At 47.6% G+C, this 22,393-nt stretch overlaps 3 protein-coding genes across 6 annotated transcripts; 2 read left to right on the top strand and 1 right to left on the bottom strand.

Annotated features, from left to right (window-relative positions):
• Positions 1–361: 361 nt before the first annotated feature.
• On the bottom strand, positions 362–6,089 carry vps35 (VPS35 retromer complex component). The gene is made up of 17 exons (XM_058078824.2): positions 5,940–6,089; positions 5,015–5,113; positions 4,797–4,893; positions 4,064–4,187; positions 3,788–3,970; positions 3,487–3,706; positions 3,287–3,370; positions 3,114–3,223; positions 2,942–3,038; positions 2,729–2,877; positions 2,456–2,663; positions 2,224–2,379; positions 2,028–2,150; positions 1,699–1,878; positions 1,231–1,470; positions 1,026–1,169; positions 362–957 (listed from the first exon to the last, which is right to left on the bottom strand). Exons 1-17 carry the CDS (start codon positions 5,940–5,942, stop codon positions 778–780), a joined length of 2,397 nt encoding a protein of 798 aa, XP_057934807.1. The 5' UTR covers positions 5,943–6,089; the 3' UTR covers positions 362–777.
• Positions 6,090–6,900: 811 nt separating this feature from the next.
• Positions 6,901–15,478, top strand: celf1 (cugbp, Elav-like family member 1). Of its 4 annotated transcripts, none has more exons than XM_058078847.2 (12): positions 6,901–7,098; positions 10,076–10,282; positions 10,354–10,436; positions 10,506–10,554; positions 11,463–11,597; positions 11,742–11,821; positions 11,905–12,066; positions 12,141–12,210; positions 12,281–12,400; positions 12,472–12,774; positions 12,858–13,001; positions 13,679–15,478. In XM_058078847.2, exons 2-12 carry the CDS (start codon positions 10,105–10,107, stop codon positions 13,804–13,806), a joined length of 1,452 nt encoding a protein of 483 aa, XP_057934830.1. In that variant the 5' UTR covers positions 6,901–7,098; positions 10,076–10,104; the 3' UTR covers positions 13,807–15,478. The 4 variants fall into 4 exon arrangements, with proteins under 4 accessions (XP_057934830.1, XP_057934829.1, XP_057934828.1 ...); XM_058078846.2 differs by having other exon boundaries at positions 6,903–7,098; positions 10,095–10,282; XM_058078845.2 differs by lacking the exon at positions 6,901–7,098 and adding an exon at positions 7,109–9,074 and having other exon boundaries at positions 10,095–10,282.
• A 463-nt stretch (positions 15,479–15,941) lies between these two features.
• Positions 15,942–22,071, top strand: LOC131132839 (uncharacterized). Its single transcript, XM_078793781.1, has 3 exons — positions 15,942–16,603; positions 17,216–18,430; positions 20,451–22,071. The coding sequence occupies exons 1-3, from the start codon at positions 16,408–16,410 to the stop codon at positions 21,944–21,946; spliced, it is 2,907 nt and encodes a 968-aa protein (XP_078649907.1). The 5' UTR covers positions 15,942–16,407; the 3' UTR covers positions 21,947–22,071.
• The last annotated feature ends 322 nt before the right edge of the window (positions 22,072–22,393 follow it).

Below are 22,393 nucleotides of genomic sequence, written 5' to 3'. Positions count from 1 at the left end.
CAACGTTGTCATTGACACAAGAAGGTGGCCAATGTTTACTTTTCCAAGTTTGTTGGCTCCAAAGACGAGGATAAATGTTTTCCTCTGTTTTATATTTCTTCTCACATTGATGTTTATTGACATTTTAGTCTGCTAGTTAGACAACTTATACGGGTAATCATTTATTCTGGTGATATACTGTGAAGGCCACACGATTGTCCATAGAATAGAATAGAAACTTTGGGTGTCCCCGCCTGTCATCCCAAGACAGCTGGGATAGGCTCCAGCACGCCCTGCCACCCCAGTGATGATAAGCGGCGTAGAAGATGGATGGATGGATGGATGGATGGACTGTGAACGCAAATGAAGGAAGAAGGAAAGCCATAGCTAAGAATTGATTTTATTTCAGTAAATGACAAGGATAAATCTTACTTCCTGGACGTGATTTACAAGTGGCCTCGCAAACAGATTGAAAAAAAAAAACAAAACAAAAAAAGAAGACGCAGGTCTGAAAAGAAAGACGAACTCTACGAAGAGACCAGCGGACGCCAATCATTTCCCACGCACCCGGACATAATCACGTGATGAGAACGGCGAGGCAACACGGCGGTGACGCGGCTAGCAACATGATGCGTGTTAAGAGACAGACAGGAATCGTTAAGTGCAGTGTCGCTCATCTCCGACCATCATATCATCTAACGAGGAGGAGAGGATGGGGAAGGCCGGCCGACACGAGGAGATGAGGCGGTGCCGCGCATCGTCCACCACGGCGCTCACGGCTTCCGTGCGGTGACCTTCTCAGAGGACCAGGCCCTCGTAGACCGGCCCCTCGGACTCGGGGGATTCTCTCTGCAGGCGAAGATGTTCCAGTGTGTTGTGGAAGTGTTTGTTGATCTGCTCGCTCTCCTCGCTGGCCTCCAGGTTGGGAAGATCCTCCCTGATCTTCTGGATGAGCTGGTTCAGCACCTGGACAGTCACCTGGACAAGCCACGCAGGCGGTCGGTCCCAAGAGAGAGGAAGTTGGCAGGCGGCGGCGTCTTACTTACGGCATCGTTTTCCCGCTCGTAGAAGCACACGTATCTGTTGAGGATCTCGATGAAGAGCTGGACCTGCAGCGAGGGGTCCATGCACTGGTTGGCGATCTTCAGGGCCTTCTTTAGACACTCCATCACCCGCTTCCCGTCGCGGATCTAACAGCAGGACACGTTCATCATCATCAAGCATCATCATCAAGCACCCTCGCCATCCCACCTCCTCGCCGTTCTTGTCCGTGCTGCGCCCCGACCAGAAGAGGTGGGCGCAGATGCTGACGGCGCGGCACTGGTCGGGTTTCTTGAGCAGCTTGGAGGCCGCCAGCGCGCACTGCGTCCTCAGGGGCTCGTGGTTCTCCTCGCTGAAGCATTTCATCCTCTCAAAGGTGCCGATGATGAGCGTGATGGCCGCCAGCTGGGCTTTGGAGTCGCTGATCTCGTCCTCGTACAGCGAGAAGGCCTGAACGAAAAGCAACACGAGAAAAGTCTATCATTCCTGGATGGATACCAAACAACTCTTAAGTCGATGATTCCTGATGATATCAACAAGGATGGATACCAAACAAATCCTACAAGTCGATGATTCCTGATGACAACAGTCAGGATTGATAACGGACAAATCATACGATGTACGATTCGTTCTGCAGCGTTGGTACTGAAAATGCATGTTGGACGGGGACACTCCTACCTGAGACATAAATTCGTACGCTACGGTCTCGTGGTTCTCAAAGCCGATCTCGCCGGCCGCCAACGCCCCCTGCAGGAAGAGTCGCAGCGGCAGCTCAGCCAGCTCCGCTTTGATCAGCGCACTGATGGTCTGGTGCGCGAAGGAAAAGATCTTCTGACATTTCTTCTCCCACTTGTCATCCTGCCCAGGTGGAGATGTACAGGCACCAACGTCAGTATGGGAAAGGGACGGTAGATAGACACCAAGGTGAGGACAGACAGAGAAGAAGAGAATGTGATGGAGGCACTGAGGTGAGGACAGACAGAGAAGAAGAGGAGGTGATGGCTCACCAGGGAGGAGTTGTCCTTGTATCTGAAGGCCAGCTGGTAGGCAGCAAACACCAGAGGAGGGAGAGTGTAGCGAATCCTTTGGTTTCCACCAGCGCCAAAGTGTTTGCGTGCTGTGTTCAGGATCTGGATCCGTGTGAGAAAGTAGACGTTAATGAACGGGAGGGAGGAAGGGTGGGAGGAAGGAAGGGGGACTCACAAGGTACTGCTGGTCCGCATCATCAGAGTGCAGCAGATGGATGAAACGCCCCACGAGACTCTGCTCCTCCGCAAAGTCCTCTGGGTCGGGATCGTCGGCCGGTTGGTCCGGCTGGTCCTGAATGAGCGTGGACACCAGGTTCAAGATGGCGTCCACCTGTGGAGACGGAGGAGAGAGCGCTGCGTTAGAGAGAAAGGTCTTCTCTCAGGGAGCCGTACCTCCAGGACCTGACCTGCTCCTGGGCCACGATGGTGGTGTTGTAGTCCAGCGTGTTGCTCAGCACGTAGCAGCTCATGCTCTTGCGTGACTCGTAGTCGAAGTACTCGAAGAGCGGCGGGAAGTGCTTGAGCTGCAGCACCGTCAGAATGTTGTTGTACGTGTCCACCGGGATCTTCAGCAGCCGGGTCAGCTCCTTGGACACGGCGCTGCTGGTTGCTATGCTACGTGGAGCAAGGAAACCAGCTGTGATCACGTGACTACCCCGGGCTTGCCGCCGACGACTTACTGTTCCAGGTTGAGCTTGTTGAAGATCTCCACGGTGCTCTCCAGCACTTTGTCTACATAATCCACACGGTCGGGGTAACACTTCATGGCCAAGTTGATGAGGGACACCTGCAGAGACACCACATCCTCGGACGGCATGTCCTGGCGGGACTGGAGAGAAGGAAGGAAATGAAAACAAAGCAGCGAGATGGATGGGTTCCTGGAGGAGAGCTACCTGGATGACGGTGGCCACTTGCTGGGAGAAGATGTCAAACAGTTTGATCTCAGCCGGGATTCCGGGTCCGTCTTCTCGATGGGCAAAGAGGGCCAGTCTGGAAGGAAGCCCCCACATCAGCACTCGCCGCTCATGGAGCCCCCATTCCGCCCCGCCAGCGTGGGAAGCGTACCTGTCAATGAGGGCGATGATGATGTTCTTCACGTTGACGTGCTGGTGAAGCTCGGCGCAGGAGCGCAGGAAGGGGTTCAGGGTCTGCAGGTGGAACTCGTCTGGGAACACCTGGCAGCACGTAGGACAGCGTTAAAAGCGCCGCCATCATGATGCAGCGAGGGCAGTGGCTACCTGGATGATGCACTCCATCAGATATTCCTGCGCCAGGGAATCTCTGCAGTTCACAACCTGCTCCAGCACACCGGGAAGAACGATCTGGGGAGACAAAACCCAATCATGGCAGGAATCATGTGACACCACAACGCTGCTGTATCGATATCAAACACACGTTGGCAAAAGAAGAATAAGAGTAGCATGATAAAGTTCCTCACCTGTTTGTACTTGTCCACGTTGACACCCTCCAGCTGGCTCAGGCGGACCAGGTTGGTGCCCACCAGGATCCTCAGCTCCTGGCGCTCCTTTTCCCTCTTCTCGCGATCCCGGCTGTGACCCTGATGCTGCATCCGCACCCACAGCTTGTTCATTTCCGCAAAGTTGAGCAGGACGAAGTCTACCGAGTCGCTGATGTCGCCCGTCATCTCCTCCAAACCTCTGCGTGGAGAAAAGGGAAGACGCAATTCAGCAACGCTGGACCTCGGGAGGTTCCGCCTCACGCAGGCCGACTTCGCTCACTCGGACTGCTCGCCGTCATCCGGCAGGATGTTGCGGGTGCACTGCAGCAGGTAGTTTCTCAGGAAGAGGCCCCTGAGCGGGTGCTGGACACCACGGCACATTTCCACCAGGTCCTTCAGGATGTCTTTGCGAGACTGCGGGAAGGACCGCACGTACACCACCCCCACCGTGATGAGCAGATACCTTAAGAGGCGTGGAGGAGGAGACTAAAACCTGGCCCTGTGGTCTTTCACAAGACAGTGAGAGCGATGCAGGGAAGATGCAGGAGATACTCACAGCCTGGGGATGATGTTGCCTGCGTACTGGACCAGCTCGTACAGATCTGCCACCTTGCGTCCTTTTGCAAACTCGTCTGTGAGGTAGACCTCCAGGTAGTGGAGTTCATCAGAGATGGCCATATCTGGGCAGGCTGTTAGGGACCCGACACCTCCATCATCCCACCTTGGTGTCCTCCCTTCACGTGTATTTCCCTTAGTGTTCGATTATTGGTGGCAGCCCGCCCAAAATAGCTTTGGATGGATTTAGTGCTACCTGAATGGCATCCTACCTCTGCTTCTTAACATAGCTCTGAATCGCTCTTCTCAACAAGCAGCGGGGTCCTGCTGTGGCCTCCCACCCATCTAAAAGCGCCCACCAGTGATACCCAGTGACCAGCGTACAATACGACAGCATCGGTGATCATATTTGTATTCAACTTCCTCACGCTGGAGGGAGGATGTCTCACGGCTGGCCCGGGAACGCTTTGGTGTCCTCCTGGTGGAGCTCGAGGAGGGGGCCGGGGACTCTCCTGAGACTACTGCCCCGTACCCCGATAATTGGAGGAGAATGGATTACTTCATTTAGCCACTTTTATGCTTGTGATGAAAAAAAATGTGTGAAATTTGCCATTTTTTTCTAAGAACGGCCATTTTCAACCCAATAGCATGATTTATGAATGAATATTTTCTAAAAGCCAAAGTGGTGAGGGATTGCAACATATGGTGTCCAAGGTTGAATACTTGGAGGATACAGAGCTCGTAGTAGCTCTTTGGAGACAGCATGGAGGTCCTCAGCTCCCCCAGCATGTTGGAGGCGTGTTTCAGCGCGTCCATCAGCTTGTTCTTGTCCTAGTGACCACACACACCCCCCTTAAGAGTGAAACTCAACACAACAAACAACACACAGCCCAGCCTCACGTGACCGACAATCACAACACATCAGATGATGTCCAACGGTCACATGACCTACCAAGCATCGCTTCATCTGGAAGGACTGGACCTTGACGGCCTGCACGGCTTCATCCAGAAGCTTCTCCTGCTCATCCTGGGGGGACTGCTGCGTGGTTGGCTGCGGCGCGGCACAAACATGGTGAAAAACATTTAATTTCAGTGTTTTGATGAACAGATGCACGGCAATGCAAGGCAGCTGCAGTATGTGCTCATGAGGCGTGTTGCAGAGTTGGAACACATCCGTTTTCTATGCCGCTTATCCCCATTATGGTCGCGGGGGGATGCTGGAGCCTATCCCAGCTGACTGCAGGCGAAAGGTGGGTATACCCTGGACTGGTGGCCAGCCAACCACAGAGCATATAATACTAACATAATACACATAATACTAACATAGTACATAGGTGGAACACGGTCCCATAATGTGTTGGTGAGCAGGGCGAACAGATCTCTATAGAGTATGTGCTTCGGAGGTAAACCCCCTCTTTAAAGTGTGTTCTTCAACCCAAAAGAGATATTACTATCGCAAAATGACAATCATTGAAGACATGTCGAGCAGCATATTTAAAATGTTTGAAGCGTCACCGGTTGCTACGTCTCATCTTTATGCTAGGATAACATCTGACAAGAGAAGCTAAGCTAACAACATCAAGCCTCTGAGCACCACGCATAAATATATTATGTCGTTTGTCCCTGCGCATAAAACGACACCAGCGATGTGCGTCGTCTTACACAACAGAATGAAAGATTTGGGTGGAAGATCTTGCATTTGGTAGCTGTTAGCCCAGCTAGCTAGCATGACGGAAACGTTAGGCCACAGTGGCGCTCCAACGCTCGTCTGCTTTAGCATCGCCGAGAGGCACAAACATCACAATCGTCACCATCTGGACGGTGTTAAGACGCGCGTCGTGTGTTTGGACGACGCTTCGTGGCCGGAGAAGACTCACCATGGTTCTGAGATGTGTGTCAGAGCAGTCCGACAGCGGTGCCTGTCATGTGACTCCGAGTTGCGTTCACGGGCTCCCTCCCTGCGCCGTCCCGTCGTGACGTCACGAGGACGCAGCCGGCGGAGCCCGATGAGACGTCCCCGTCAGCAGGGGACAAAATTGTATACTTTTAACTGAATACTGGAACTTTAAGATCATTGTGTGCGTTTGCATTTCATTTGTTATAACACACGATATATTTTTAAAAAGTGTTGCATTATTATTTCGAACATTATTTAAGCGACATAAAGTCCTTTGATATTTTGTAAAACGTATTCAGTTCTTCCGTATTTAATTTCCCACAGTTCCTGAAAGTATCATCCAAATCCATTAACGACAAGTTATTTTGAACACAAACAGATAAAAGCTGGCAAAAACATAACCTCTGTATGCACTTGGCTGTACAGATCACTCATTTTTAACCAAATTACCGCAATACCGCAATAACACATATTTGTGAAAAGTACATCAGAGAACTGTAAATATCGATCTCATCACTCTATTATCGATCTAGTAAGGATGCTGCCCTCGGTATCAATCTTTCCGACTTTTTGGGCGACCCGCCCACCTCACGGGACATCATAGTACACTCTCGCACACATTTACGGAACCGATACAATTTTGTTATTTTTCTGTGCAATTCACATCATCTGCAAAAATACCCGTCATTGTCTATTTTTATTTAGAAAAATGATTGAAAACGTCAGTCCAGAATGGACGGACGGTGTGGACCGTACCACATTCTCCAATGCGGGGGGATTTACTGTCTTAGGCAGCGCTACCTTCTCACGAGCCGGCATACAAAGCATGAAATTAAGCGACCCATCAGTAATACATCAGCAATACATAAAGACACATCTTGAATGAAAAGAAACATTGCAACACAGTCTCGACACGGTCTGATCCGCCCCCACAGAAGAGGTACGATGGTAGTTGCCCAAGCTGCCATTTTAGCCCAGTGACGGCTAGCATAGCTCCCAAGTTAGTGTCTTTACCCCTCGGCGCTACACTTACGACTTAATTAAAAGTACAATATAACATAACATTTGCTCACAAGCATCCAACACGACGTCTTGCTCTGAGTCAAACAAGTCCAAATAAACAGTGGCGTAAAGGACGGGTAAGTTGCTCATTTGAAGTTCGGCTTGTTGGAGCTAGCCTGCTAGCTTAGCCGAGCAGCTGACTGTCAAACTTGTTAGTGGCGCTAAGCTAACGTGAGAGCAGTGCTAATGCTCATAGCTGCTGTGCTTTGCAGGCGATAAACAGGCTGATAATAGTCTCTGTGGGAACTTAATGGCTACAAGAAGAGGCTGGTGTCAAGTTCTTGAACTGTTGGTGGTTTTTGGCCAACTCTATTTATATCCCAAGGAGCGTGCACGTGATGTCACCTAACGCGGAAGTCGCCAGCGTCTTGTAAAAAAAAACATTATACCTTGACACTATAACAGTTGTCCACGCTGACAGATATCAGTAGTTATTTGATCAATTCAATATATAAATGTCATGTTGTACGATGACGAGGAATAAGCCAAAACACTATAAAATACATGCAAAAGAAAAATGCTGCAAATGTCTGATTTTTGTTCATTTCTTCTGCGACTTCAAACCTGAAACGTATGAAAACCGAGACATTTTTTTCCAATAGGAAATAATGTAAATCAACTAATTTGTTACAGACACCCAAACATGTGAACAAAAATGCATTATACATGAATCATTCTAGTTTTACATGCAGAAAACAAGTCAGAATCATCATAAATGTAAAATGTATGCAATGTATTGTTGATGCAGACTTCCCGTACATCCAGGGCAGATTGAATTCACTAGTGTTTCTCACCTTTATCTAACTTTTTCCGCTTGCATCCTTCTTTGTCCCCAGTGTGGGTTATTTAGCATTAGTCATGTTGTGGCTTCTTTTTGTCTGTTAGCCCTGCTGGGATGGTTGGAATGGCTCCACATGTTTCGAGATGCGCTTCGACGGAGATTCTGAGCTCAAGATGCTGGGATTATTGTTATAATCAGATAGATGGATTTGGAATAGTGATACCATACGGTTAGTATGATGGCAGAATATAACCCTGCTCACACTGAATCTGAAATAAGTGTGTCCCATTATGCAGCTGTCTCTTATTGTCTGTTTTTATATCACTAGAACACACAGAAAAGAGAAAGATGAATGTGTTCATGTCTCGCTTAAGGATTGTGGATAATGGGCAAAAATGAAAAGACAATATATATCCTAGAATTTGGGAATCATAGGCTGTAGCAAAAGACAAGAATGTGAAAATAATGATGCCAAAATGTCATAAATAATATTTGCGTCCTGCAACGGCCTCTGGGCTGAACTTTGGACCCCTCCCCCACTTTGTAACTTTAGCAATTCCACGACATGCTTAAGTCAAATGTCAGTGAATTCTTACAATTGAAACGTGTTACCTTTGCACCTTTCAAACACTGTGTGTATGTGTGTGTGTGCGTGTGTGCGCGCAGGCGCAAAGATCTCAGACAGCATCACAAGTTCACACACAGCCCCTCCCTCATGGCGGAAGCTAATTGTTGTCATGCTGGTCCAGGGATTATGTGCTGGCGGCGTGGCGGCATTCATTCCCGCTGCCCACTGGGCCTTATCGCCATCAATCTGACACAGTGTTTATCTGACGCTGCAGCCAGATCTGCTGGCCTAGGAGAAACCTTCACAAAGGCCGTGGGTCATCAGCATTTTGATTGTGGGACCCGGAATGGCCATCACGCCCTCCGCCACCCCACCTCGTGATCCCAGTGATCCCGTCAGTCCTGTTTCCTCCGTGGTCCCAGAAGCTGAACCTGAAGGCCTGTCACTTTGTTGTTGTCTTCCGTATCGTGTATCCTGTTCCCTCGTCGGGTCTGGTGGCGGCCAGGTTCTCCATGTGGTTTGGTTTGTTGTTCACCTGCTGTGTCCTGGACCTAGCGAGCAGCACGTTACCCGGACTTCACCTCTTCCTCCTCTTCCTGGTTGCCGGTCTGACAGTGGAGAGTGTTTGCCATCATGGCCTCTTTTAAACTGGATTTTCTCCCTGAGATGATGGTGGATCATTGCACCCTGAATTCTAGTCCTGTGTGAGTTGCTATTTGTCCTTCCTCCCTAGGTTTGCTTGTCCTTTGTGTCTTCACACGCAGCAAGGCAAGACTCCAATCACGACAGTCAAAGCTGCTGAGTGTCAGGCATTGTTATGTTTCTACTGGATTAGTAACGTGACGTGTTTTCACTTCAGACTGGACAAGGACAAGACATCACTTTCTAGTCTTCATCACTCTGCTTGTAGACCTTGGTCTCTCCTTGCTTCTGTTAAATCCATGACTGTCAACACAGGCGTCAAACTCAGGCCCTGGGGGCCAGGCGTCCGACCAAAGCCTGGAAATCATGCACATCAAAATGACACTCTTTCATGCATGTAAACATTGTGAAAGATTACTAAGTGAAAGTAATCAAACTAAGTATTCAAAGATGTAATCAAACACGGAATATCATCATCAGGCCATTGTAAAGCAGGGGTGTAAAATATAATTCAAGCAGAAAAAAACCTGCAAAAAAATGAAAAAATCAGTAATTTTACTAGAATAAAGTCAAAATATCAAGAGAATAAGTAGTCTAACGAGAAAAAGTCATCAATGATAAGTCATAATAGTATGAGAATACAGTTGTAATATTGTTATGTCAATAAACTCATAATATGGGAATAAAGGAATGATATTAAGGCAATAAAGCGATAATATTAAGGGAATAAAGCGATGATATTAAGGCAATAAAGCGATAATATTAAGGGAATAAAGCGATGATATTAAGGGAATAAATGTAGTACGCTGAAAATATTCTGAATAATGTATTATTATGTCACCTACTTTATATGAAAAAGCAGTGATGCGGTTGTTATGAATCTATGTCATGTAGCAATGTGAAAGTGGCAAATTTGCATTGTTATGTTTTTCAGTGTAAAAATGTTTGATAGTTCCAGGCAGCGTTCAGACCAAATCCTAAGCTAAAATAGAAGTCATCATGAAGGTATCATTGAGGAAAGTAACCCTAAGCCAGCAAAGATGATCACATGACCTCCCTTTAGCCACATTTTGTCTTTGCAGTGGCAAGAAAATGAACGGGTCTCTGGACCACCCTGACCAACCAGATGTGGACGCCATCAAGATGTTCGTCGGCCAGATTCCACGTTCCTGGTCCGAGGAGCAGCTCCGCGAACTCTTCGAGCCTTTCGGCGCCGTCTATGAGATCAACGTTCTGAGGGATCGCAGTCAGAGCCCGCCGCAGAGCAAAGGTGAGCCGGGCAGACGTCCGCACTGGCAGACTTGGAACACCAAGAAATCTTACAGGTTGTCTCCCTGGCAGGATGCTGTTTCATCACATACTACACTCGCAAGGCCGCCCTGGAGGCGCAGAACGCTCTTCACAACATGAAGATTCTTCCAGGGGTGAGTGACGCTGTCCTTCAGCTTTCAGCGCTTTGACGCTATTCACACGCACGCCTCTTCCTCCCTCAGATGCACCACCCCATCCAGATGAAGCCGGCTGACAGCGAGAAAAACAACGGTGAGGGTTTTCTCTACGTGTCGTGCGTGTTTTGCTAATCTCACTCAGCTGACCTTGGATCAGCAGAGCAAACCGAGTGGCTTGCTTTACCTTTTAGTCAGAAAACACCCCACCCGATGACACATGATTGGACCAGGTATGTTCCCATCAGGGTTGATGCTGCCCATGGCGATCCCGATAATGCGTTAGTGAAATTGGCCGATACCAATAGGGATCACATGCAGTGTAAATGTTTACATGTACTACCAGCTATTAGGGGTCACCAAGGTTTCTTCTTGTGAGAACTACTTTTACAAAGTGAAAATGGCCAAAGCTACTCTTTTATTTTATTTCCATAGCTTATTTCAAGGCAAACAAAGCCAATATGCTTGTTTTACCAGAACATGAACAACATGCTGGTATCCACAGCTCACGTTGCTATTTCACAATGCATTTATTTCTAGTCTTCTCACTTTATTCACTGAACACCTGAATGAAAAGCGGTTTGCCCGTCTGTGCCGGGCCCCTCCAGCCGTATCCGCTGCCTTTTGAAGCGCAGATGCAGCCAATCCCCTCTATGTGCACAACGTTTTAGTTGGACGGACAAACTGAGGAAGTGCCGAGAAAAAAAAAGAAACCTTTTTTTCTTGAATATTTAAAATTTCATAAGAAGTATTTCTTGTTCAAATTTTTTCTCTTCATATGTTTGGACTATATTCTTGTAAGTAAACACACAAAGGACTACTACTACTACGACTACAGCAAAAAGCAACTACCATACCTCTGAACACATAACTTTGTACAAAGCAAGTGCCGCAAGGCATGCTGGGAAGCCGTACTGTGGAGCCAGGTTAGACGCTCACAGCCTGACAGAATTGTCCATGAACATGATGGACTGCTTGACGATGCTGCTTGCTTGTCTCACACAGCTGTGGAAGACAGGAAGTTGTTCATCGGAATGATCTCCAAGAAATGCAACGAGAACGACATGCGCTTGATGTTCTCGCCGTACGGGCAGATCGAGGAGTGTCGGATTCTGCGAGGCCCCGATGGACTCAGCCGAGGTCAGACCTTCTTCTCCCTTCCGTCTTTGGAGGAATGACTAATTCATGACTTATTATTTTATTCAAACACTGTAATGGAGTGAAGCGGCAAGGGATTAGTGTACATGCAAAGCTGTACCCTACGTGAATGTGTTTGTCTTTCAGGTTGTGCGTTTGTGACGTTCACAGCCAGACAGATGGCCCAGTCCGCCATCAAGTCCATGCACCAGTCCCAGACCATGGAGGTGTACATCTCACACATACACACACGCACACACGTGTGGCCCCTTAGCTTAGCCAGGCGTGTCCTTCCTGTCTTGATGTTCAGGGCTGCTCCTCGCCCATCGTGGTCAAGTTTGCCGACACGCAGAAGGACAAGGAGCAGAAGCGCATGGCGCTGCAGCTGCAGCAGCAGATGCAGCAACTCAGCGCGGCGTCCATGTGGGGCAACCTGACCGGCCTGGGCAGCCTGGGGCCTCAGTACCTGGCAGTGAGTGTCTTTCAGGACGCATGTCATGCTCCCGCTGACGGTAACGCTGGCTGTGTGTGGTGTTCCGTGTGCAGCTTTACTTGCAGCTGCTGCAGCAGTCCGCCTCCACAGGGAACACGCTCGGCAACCTGCACCCTGTTTCAGGTACGCACGCTCCTTCTCCCAAGCTGGAAGTTAGCCACAGGTGATTTGACGACGCGTTTGTGTTTGCCAGGTCTTAATGCAATGCAGAACCTGGCTGCCTTGGCGGCAGCGACCGCCACGCAGGCCTCGGCCACCGGCTCCAGTGCCATGACCACGTCAAGCAGCCCACTAAGTGCTCTCACAAGCTCAGGTACGTGCCTCACCTCACAGCCTTCTGTGTGCGGTGACACCTGGATAACAAAGATGTTATTCTGGTCTTAGGATCCTCCCCCACGTCCAGCAGCACCTCATCAGTCAATCCCATCGCCTCTCTGGGAACGCTGCAGTCTCTGGCCGCCAGCACCGGAGCTGGTCTCAACATGGGCTCTCTAGCAGGCATGGCGGCTCTGAACGGCAGTCTGGGCTCCGGAGGCTTATCTAACGGCTCAGGAAGCACCATGGAGGCGCTGAGCCAGGCATACTCCGGCATCCAGCAGTACGCTGCCGCCGCCGCCCTGCCCGGGCTTTACAACCAGAGCCTGCTGTCCCAACAGAGCGTGTCGGCCGCAGGGAGCCAGAAGGAAGGTGAGGGCCGGATGCCGCGGTCCGCATGATGGAGATGTCAGATGCCACCTTGGCTTGTGTTCATGTGTGTCCCTGGTTTGCAGGTCCAGAAGGTGCCAACTTGTTTATTTACCACCTCCCTCAAGAGTTTGGAGACCAGGACCTGCTACAGATGTTCATGCCCTTCGGGAACGTCATCTCCGCCAAGGTCTTCATTGACAAGCAGACCAACCTCAGCAAGTGTTTTGGTGAGTTGCCACAGCGTCAACTTTCCTCAGTCCAGAATGTGACCCTTTACTTAGCTGACATGAAGGATGCTAACAAGCTAAATCCTCAAGCAGAGTTGTGGTTGGCCGCTGAGCTAACCTCAGGTCACAAAGACCTAGAACACATTTGTAGAAAAACAACTGCAAAAGTGTGTAAAAATCCAAAATGTTGATATCGTACTCACTCTGTCATGTTTTATCAAAAATATATGAATTAGGGTGAATATGGCCTATTATTGGTCAAATAATCTGCATATTTAAGCAAATTGTATGTATTTTATATTGAAATGGAGCATTTAAGCATGTTCAGCATTTAGCATAAAATGACTAAATTATGCAAAACACAAATATAAGGCATTCAGATGTAGTGTGTAGTATTCTACACTGGTCACTAGGTGTCACTAAAGTTACATTGATGAAACTATAACAACTGCATTATTATGTTTGCTATATTGGGTAATAGGAGTGTAAAGGTGACTATAGGTGTGTTATTTCATGTTTCGACAGCTCTAATTATGTTAAAAATCTGCGTGGATTCAACATTTCCGACTTGAAAAAAAGTACCAAATGATTGGAATCATCCATAAAGGACATTTATAACAGAGCAGTGGACAGATTGAATATTCATCCATGTATTCATCTCCCCGCCCGCCCGGCAGGCTTTGTGAGCTACGACAACCCGGTGTCGTCCCAGGCGGCCATCCAGTCCATGAACGGTTTCCAGATCGGCATGAAGCGGCTGAAGGTGCAGCTGAAGCGCTCCAAGAATGACAGCAAGCCGTACTGAGGGCGGGGTCATAGTTGGGGGTCGCAGCTTCTCTGGTAAGTGGAGTCAGAAACGTGCATTGGGGGGGCAACCCCACCCCCGCCCCTCACTGAAACTGGATTGTTCCCGTGTTCTCTTGTGGTTCCTGCACTTTGTTTCCCTGGAACAAGGACAAACTGCTGTGTTTTCTTGAACTCGTTTGCTGTGCTACCTTTCCAGTTAAGACGTGTTGCACTTTGACAGTTTGGTGCCCTCATCTTTTTCTTTTCTTCTCAACTTTTGCTTCACTTTCACCTCACGCTCTGCCTGAACCAACGCCTTCTCACACACACGCACATTTTGTACTTGGTGTTACACTTGCTCACCTGAACGGGGAGCTCCATCGCAGCCAAAACCACCTCAGCACCGAGTCAATCCTACTTGATCTGTTTCTTCGTGAGTCCTATTGTGTCACACGGTCACTCGTGGTGCTTTGGTCGCCTGTTTTCTACACCTGGCTGTCATAGTGACCCCCCCTGCCCCACTAACGCAAATGTTTGGAGACATTTTCACGTCCACAAACGTCCCTCAGCTACTAGCAGCTGACTACACATCCACCCGCTCCTTGCTTATACTTTCAACAATCATGTTTTTTTGTTGTTTTTTTTTTCTATAAGTGGGACATGAGGCAGTGAGATGTATATTCTATTTTTATAAAAAGGTTTTATACTTCTCCTGTGTGCTGGGGAACTATTTATTGCCTAAATTATTTATCTGCTGTACTTTGCAAAGACAAAAACGTGTCTGACAACTCAAATGGATCTCCTGGTATGTGTGTGTGTGTGTGTGTGTGTGTGACCTCCACGGTAGTTTTCAAGTGGTATTTTCCCCCAAATTACATAGGAAATATTCATTCAAATAAAAAGCCCCGTCATCTTGGGACCGTCATGTCGTAAATCCCCAATCCACTACTCCAATACCCGGCTTCATTCCAAGATGACAGCGCTACTTTGGAAAAGCCACGTATGACGGTCGTCTTCTTATTCGTTTCCAATGCCGTTCATCCTTCAACTCTCCTTGTCACGCTCTGATTGGAAGTCTGCCGCTTGGGGGGGGGACACTAAAAAGCACAAAAATGGCAGGGAAAAAAAGGGAGTCATGTGACCCTCATTCGCCATCACGGATCAGTGCCTTCATTCTGGCGTCTGTTGTGCGGACGTGCTCACTGTCCACTTTTCACCCCGTCTTGCATCACCAGGAGGTTTGCTTTTGTCGTTTGCCTTCCGCCGCCAGATAGACGACTTATTTTTATAGAAGCGACTGTTCTAGAGAGCCACAGTCTGTTTTTACGGTGTGGGTTGTTGTGGTTTTTGTGTGTCTTTTACACGGTGTTGTGTTGTGTTTTGAGTGCTGACATGTGTGTGTCCTAAATCAGGAAGAGAGGAAACTTTTTGAGCAAAAAGAGTGATATTTTTGTTTAACGCCAATAAAGACTTCTAATGTGACTGATGTTAGGCAGAGGACGATGAACCCACAATGCCGTTTTTTTTTTTTTTGTGGAGAATCATTCAGAAGATCCATCGGACAGCTCGTTTTGTCACGGTACCTTTAGGATGCATGTTTTTATATCTGCACTGAGATTCTTGACAAAATGTGATCTAGTTTGTATTAAGTTTCACATGACAAATAAACTGGTGCCAAATGTTTCGCTCAACCACCACGTTTTCACTCTTTATTTCGTTCTCTCATTTATTTGATTTGAATGAAGGGCGCACACACCCATTGCCTGAAAGAAGGCAATTTTAAGATAATATAATAATAATAATAATCTTTAATCCTCAAACTTGAGGCCTAGTGCTGGATTTGGCTCATGAAAGCCTGGAAATAATGGAAATAATAATTAAGACATTTCATTTATTTTTATTATTTTTAGACTTATTTGTATGTACATTTTTAATTATTTAAACTCTCAATGTATTTATATTTACTTTTGTTTTTAAACTGTAAAACGTTAATACATTAATATGCAATTGTTGTATTCTCAAATGTGTGAAAATAAAAATGATACCAACCAAACGTGTCATAGATAATATTGAGGCCGCGGTAACCCACTATTATTTTAGACATTCACAAGTGTACTTCCGCTTCCGTGTCATGAGGGTCTTGTAGCATGTAGCTGTTAGCAAAGTGTTCGTTGTTGAGTGGCGACTAAGATCATTAGTGCCACGTTCCTCCACTCTTCTCCGGTTGTGAATCCCATCCCCACAGGGCGAAACATTAACCCTGTGTCCCATATTTGTCTAGGTGGTATCCTAATATTTTTGTTTCTTTGATTTTTTTATACTGATATTTGCCGACAGGAAGCAGCAGCGGATGTTAGCTGCCGTCAAATGTTGCGAAGAAGAAAGTGGGAAAGTTAGCAAGACATTTAAACAAGTGAGCTAACATTTCTATCCGAGCATGTCGTGTTTTTTCCCCCCTCAGTTTGCCCTCAATTCGGCTCACATTTCCGTCAGATATCAGCGAACGAACACCAAGACCCGCTGCACTTTGATGATTCTCTTGCTAGCTTAGCTCATTAGCCACAAACAAAGAGACGCGGAAGTTAGCAACGTGTTAGCAAAGTGTCGCGATCGTGTGAAAATGTGTCAAGTCCAAATGCTGAGAGCGTTGGTGAACCAGCGACTAGCTGCGGCTGTGGAAGAAATATTTGTAGTGTTGGAAAGAACGATAGCAGAGTACGAGGAGGAACTTTGCCGAACAAAAGAGGAGAACGAGCGACAACGTCAACTACTGGACGCTGTTTCCAAGAGGTACCAACTGGAGTCACGCGCAGGAGGTTTGTTCGTTTTCTACTCGCATACTTTGTGCGATATCATTAAAAGAAACACCTTTAAATGTACAACGGTCCACGCTGATACTGGCAGTGACGTCACATTCAGAAATATCGGGTAACCAAACGTCCTGTTTTCTTAAGATGTTGGTATGAGAGCTGTCAAAAGTAGCGAGTTAACGGCCGTAACTAATTTATTTCATGAAATCATTTTCTAATAATACAATTTTAACGCATGCGCATCATGTCATGCGATACCTCTTTATTCTGACCTGAACAATTCCAAGTATCTCTAACTCGCCACGCTTATTCATTATCACAAGATGGCTGCGAGATGCATTCATGGGCACTCTGTAAATCACAAGAATGTTTTAATGATGCACGTATATGTGGTCAAAATAAACAGATAGACACAAGGTGGATATTCTTATGTCTCACGAACCTAACGCTCCAGAAGTATATTTTGATGCATTTAAGTATGCTCACAGAATGCAACTTAAATGGCGTGGTGTCTTTGAATGCAACTCTTCATTGTACATAATAACAATTGCATGATGTGGTGTAACCAGCAGCGACTGTATTGTAAATTTGATTTAACTGTGTTCTTCTGGCCTGCAGATGTCAGGGAGTGGAGCTCCAGGGCAGAGCAGGAGGCGCCCCGGCCCCCCCACATGAAAGAGGAAGAGGAGGAGCAGGTGTGTACTATGGGGGACTTTCCAGTGACCTGTGTGATTGTGAAGAGTGAAGGCGAGGAGGGTGAAGCTCACCGGTCACAGCTCCATCACCGTCACAGCGAGGAGACGAGAAGATCAGAAGCAGACAGCCTCTTGGCTCCTATTTCGGACAGCGACGACACCACGTCACGCTCCCCTGACAGCGGTGACGAAGACTTGACACATGACGCGGACAGCGCACACTTGAAATGCTCTCAGTGCGACAAAACCTTTGGTGACAGGAGAAGTTTGAAGGCACACCTGAAGGTCCACACGGGAGAGAACAGGTTCAGCTGCTCGGTGTGCTGCAGCAGCTTCCAGCTGAAGAAACATTTGATCAGACACATGAGGATTCACCCTGGAGAGAAACCTTTCATCTGCCCTGTTTGTGCCGCCCGATTCTACCACATGAGCAGTTTGATACGACACAGACGGACGCACACTGGAGAAAAACCGTACACCTGCACCGTCTGCGCAAAAAGATTCTATCAGAAAGAGCACCTGATCACGCACATGAGAACGCACACCGGCGAAAAAAGCTTTCCCTGCTCCGTCTGCAGCATGAGCTTTAGCGATCGCTCGGCGTTGATTCAACACCGAAGGACGCACAGCGGAGAGAAACCCTTTGCCTGCTGCGTCTGCGGCGCCAAGTTCACCCGAAGAGGACATTTGATCATACACATGAGGACGCACACGGGAGAGAAACCCTTTGCCTGCTCAGTCTGCGGTAAAGGACTGACACGCAAAGCGCACTTAATAACGCACATGAGGACGCACACGGGAGAAAAGCCGTTTTCCTGCTCGGTCTGCGACACAAGCTTCAGTTTCCGCTCGGCGTTGGCTCAGCACATGAGGACGCACACCGGAGAGAAACCTTTTCCGTGCTCGGTCTGCGGCGAACGATTCTCCCAGAAGGGGCATTTGAATATTCACACCAGGACGCACACGGGAGAGAAACCTTTTCTGTGCTCGGTCTGCGGCGAACGCTTCTCCCAGAAGGGGCATTTGAACATTCACACCAGGACGCACACCGGAGAGCAACCGTTCGGCTGCAACGCCTGCGGGAAAAAATTCACGCACAAGCATCAATTTCACAAACACAAGTGTGCCGGGGAGAGCAGCGCTAAATGAAATAAGAACACGCATGTCTCTTCTTTCGTCGAAGACATCCTGTATATATCGTCGGATACTAGGTCAATACGGGCTAGCATCGCTTGGCTGTGTTCATTGATCGTGGTTATCGTCACAACGTAAAACGCAGCACGGCAATTCTAATCAGCAAACGACTCCTGTTTGAAGACGTTTCAATTTTGACCTTCTGAAGCCAAAATGAACTCCAGTTGAAGTACAATAATGACGTCGCCTCACCCATCAACAACCGTCAATAAAAACTGGCTTTTGTCTCATCAATGCAACATTACGGACACCTAATGACCAGTGTAGAATATTACACACCACAATGTCTGTTTTAGCCCTGCTTCTGCTAGGAATGCCTATTTCCGGTCAACGTTTGAAAGCAACACAACAACACAAACCAGATTTCCGTGAAAATATACTGAGGAGAACCGGAAACCATCGACGTCACCACGCTTGTGTTGATGCTCTGCCGTTACTGGCTCGGTATCGGTTATAATCGGTGAAACACCAATCTGAATGGACTGCAGGATATCGCGTTGCTGTAGCAACACGGGCGCCGCCATCTTGCACAGACGTCACACCGTCAACGAAGCACAGAATGTTACATTATGCTTTACTCGTAGATTTTTTAAGTATTACCGACTTGGGATGAATGACGGGTGGATTTTTTTTCCAAAATTGGATGAATGGGGAATGTGCGCTCTGGTGTACATTAGCATTTTACTCAGTTAGCGTTGGGCTCATTTGGTTTGCTAACAGAGCTCGCGGGTTCTAAAAGAAGAAGCAAGCTAGCAGAATGTGACGATATGAATGACGATGTTTTGTCAAGTTGTTTGTTGACTTAATGTATATCTGTTTTTTATAGCACATACATAATTATAGAGTCGTATGTAAATAAAATGCATTCTTTCTTAATAAATGTCTATGGTTGACTCCATCGAATGCTGAGACGGACGCACGTGCGTCATAGCGAGCCCTGGTGTGTGACGTCATAAAACCGCGACCACTCAGGACGAAAGCGCCGCGAAGTGAGCCAAGTTCAACAGGAAGCGATGTGGAGATGTTTTTAATCTACGAACAGCACACCACACCCCCATTCTTCATTGTAATCATCGCCTAAACACGACCACACTTTTAATTCAGCATCACGGGCGCGCTTTGATGCCTCCGACGCTAGCTTAGCTTGTTAGCCGCTAACCAAAGAGACGCGGAAGTTAGCAACACATGCTAAAGCGTGTGGAAATGTGCGCAGTCTGAGAGTGCTGGCGAACAAGCGACAAACGGCAGCTGTCGGAATATTTGCAGCGTTGGCGAGAACGATAGTGGGAACTTTCTCCAACTAAAGAGGAGAACGAAGTGTCAACTGCTAGACGTTGTCTTTAGGAACATCTCATGGAGTCGCACGGAGCAGGTTTGTTTATTCTCTTAATTTTAACTCTTATGTGTGTGTGTATATATGTATGATATATATATACACATTCTAGAGCTGAATGAATTACGTTCTATATTAAAAGGGACCTATTATTCTCATTTCCGGTCCTTGGTATTGAGTCGTACACTCCTACATAGCAGCTACACGGAAAGCTTTCTAATTCTTCCAGACTCTCCACCTATTCCAGATGGATTTCCAAGGATTTTCATTTACTGCTGTTCATTTCATATTGTTTACTGTCTTAGTTTTTATCACAAACAAGATGGCTGCCATGTAAGTACTTTTACTGATGCATTGAAATCCTTTCCGGGTGACGAGCTAGTGTGCTAATGCTAGTTTACAAACATCCTCATGTTTCAGCCTGGTCACATTTAAACAAGCCGCAGATAGCTGTCCTCGGCTACGCCTGCCCGTAAAGCAAAATTAGCATCTAAAAGACACCGGAATGCCAAGGTACCTCCTAATGAGGGCAATTTATTCCGTCTACATCCCTATTTCTTTTGGTAGTTGGAGCCACGGTAATATGGTAAAGGACATTTCCAAACGTGTTTGTCTTCTTGTGTCCTGGAAGATCATGCCTCGGTGCAGCAAGAATGGAGCTCCAGGGAAGAGCAGGAGGAGGAGCGGCCCCCCCACATGAAAGAGGAGGAGGAGGATGCTGACATCAGCAAGTTTGCAGTGATCCGTGTGACTGTGAAGAGTGAAGACGATGAGGATGAAGCTCGGTGGTCACAGCTTGATGACGGTCAAAGCGAGGAGACCAGGAAGTCCCAAGAAGACGGCCTCATGGCGCCGCTGTCAGGCGGCGACGACACGGTGTCACGCTCTCCTGACACCGACAATGAGGACCGCGAAGAGGACATGACACGTCACACTGACGACACATGCTTTAAATGCTCTCAGTGCGACAAGACATTTGGCTACAAAAGAAATTTGAAAGTACACATGAGGCGTCACACGGGAGAAAAAAGGTTCGCTTGCTCATTCTGCCGCAAAAGTTTTCATCGAAAGGCACATTTGGTGGCACACACCAGAACGCACACGGGTGAGAAACCGTTTTCCTGCTCGGTCTGCAACACCAACTTCAACGCCAGTTCAACGTTGAGTCAGCACATGAGGACCCACACCGGGGAAAAACCTTACACCTGCTCCTTTTGTGCCAAAACCTTCTCTCAAAGGGGGCAGTTGATGGCACACACCAGAAAACACACGGGGGAGAAACCGTTTTCCTGCTCAGTCTGCAAAAGCGGTTTCAGCATCCGCTCGGCTTTAGTTCAGCACATGAGAACGCACACTGGCGAGAAACCTTTTCCATGCTCAGTTTGTGGGAAGACATTCTCTAGAAAAGTAACTTTGAAAGAACATGCCAGAACCCACACAGGAGAAAAACCCTTTTCATGTTCTGTCTGCAAGGTGAGCTTTAGTTTTCAGACGACTTTGATTCGGCACATGAGAATTCACACTGGTGAGAAACCTTTTCCCTGCTCAGTCTGTACTAAAAGATTCTACGTGAAAAGAAGTTTAAGAGCTCACATGAGAACGCATACTGGAGAAAGACCATTTCACTGCTCAGTCTGCAGCAGGTGTTTTAGCTTTCAGACGGCATTGGTCAGGCACATGCAAACACACACTGGGGAGAAACCCTTCATTTGCTCAGTCTGCGGTCAAACCTTCTCCCAAAAAGGCACCTTAGTGAAACACACCCGAACTCACACGGGTGAGAAACCGTGCTCTTGCTCTTTTTGCGGCCAAGCGTTTTCTGACAAAAGCAGTCTGATGACTCACACCAGAACGCACACCCTGGAGAAACCTTTTCCGTGCTCGGTGTGCGGCGAAAGATTCTCACAAAAAGGAAACTTGATGGCACACACCAGGACTCATACCGGAGAGAAACCCTTTGCTTGCTTAGTTTGCTCTAAAAGATTCACTCGTAAAAACAGTCTAACGATCCACACCAGGAAGCACACCGGAGAGAAACCTTTCCGCTGCAATGTGTGCGATGACACCTTTGCGTATAAGTTCCAGCTGAGCAAACACAAGTGTGCCGACGAGGAGAAGCGGCAGTAAATTGATGACGATGATGAAAAGTCTTCTTCTACATTTGCTCCCATGTTGAATGTTTATCTTGTGTCAAAATAGTCTTTGAAGGATGTTTCCTGTTTGCTTTACTTCTCTGATTCTAATCGGAATAAAACGGGACAAAGATTTTAGTGTTTTTTCAACCAACGTAATTTTTGTTTCATTTCGTTTTCACTGAAGAAGTTCTATGGAAATGTGCGTTTGTTTTTTTTCGTACGATAATGCACGCAACAAACTAGTCTGGCGCTGCGAAATGCTTTGCTGACTCGCCGTCTGTGCATTTTTTGACTGAGCCAAACTGAGAACTGCTGTATAGACGGATCAGCGTTGACGGGGCCAGGATGACACCACGCCGTGCAAGACCGCCTCCTTGAAGCTTTCCATGGGCTCTACTGTCCCTGGCCGCTCTGACTGGACTGAAGTGGGCTGGCTCCT

This window comes from Doryrhamphus excisus, linkage group LG1, assembly GCF_037039965.1.
Source record: "Doryrhamphus excisus strain RoL-2023G ecotype Guam linkage group LG1, RoL_Dexc_Guam_v1.1, whole genome shotgun sequence".
Taxonomy (NCBI): Eukaryota; Metazoa; Chordata; class Actinopteri; order Syngnathiformes; family Syngnathidae; genus Doryrhamphus; species Doryrhamphus excisus.
The sequence above is the reverse complement of the archived record's forward strand: the minus strand, read 5'-3'. Positions and strand labels throughout refer to the sequence as shown.

Coding starts and splice junctions, on each gene's coding strand:
- vps35 (XM_058078824.2), bottom strand. Junction 3,039..3,113: donor ATCATCGCCCTCATTGACAG/GTACGCTTCCCA, acceptor GCTTCCTTCCAG/ACTGGCCCTCTTTGCCCATC. Junction 2,151..2,223: donor ATGCGGACCAGCAGTACCTT/GTGAGTCCCCCT, acceptor ACACGGATCCAG/ATCCTGAACACAGCACGCAA.
- celf1 (XM_058078845.2), top strand. CDS start 9,004: ATGGCCTCTTTTAAACTGGATTTTCTCCCTGAGATGATGGTGGATCAT. Junction 10,437..10,505: donor ACATGAAGATTCTTCCAGGG/GTGAGTGACGCT, acceptor TTCCTCCCTCAG/ATGCACCACCCCATCCAGAT. Junction 12,211..12,280: donor CAACCTGCACCCTGTTTCAG/GTACGCACGCTC, acceptor TGTGTTTGCCAG/GTCTTAATGCAATGCAGAAC.
- LOC131132839 (XM_078793781.1), top strand. CDS start 16,408: ATGTGTCAAGTCCAAATGCTGAGAGCGTTGGTGAACCAGCGACTAGCT. Junction 16,604..17,215: donor ACTGGAGTCACGCGCAGGAG/GTTTGTTCGTTT, acceptor TCTGGCCTGCAG/ATGTCAGGGAGTGGAGCTCC. Junction 18,431..20,450: donor CAAGTGTGCCGGGGAGAGCA/GCGCTAAATGAA, acceptor GTGTCCTGGAAG/ATCATGCCTCGGTGCAGCAA.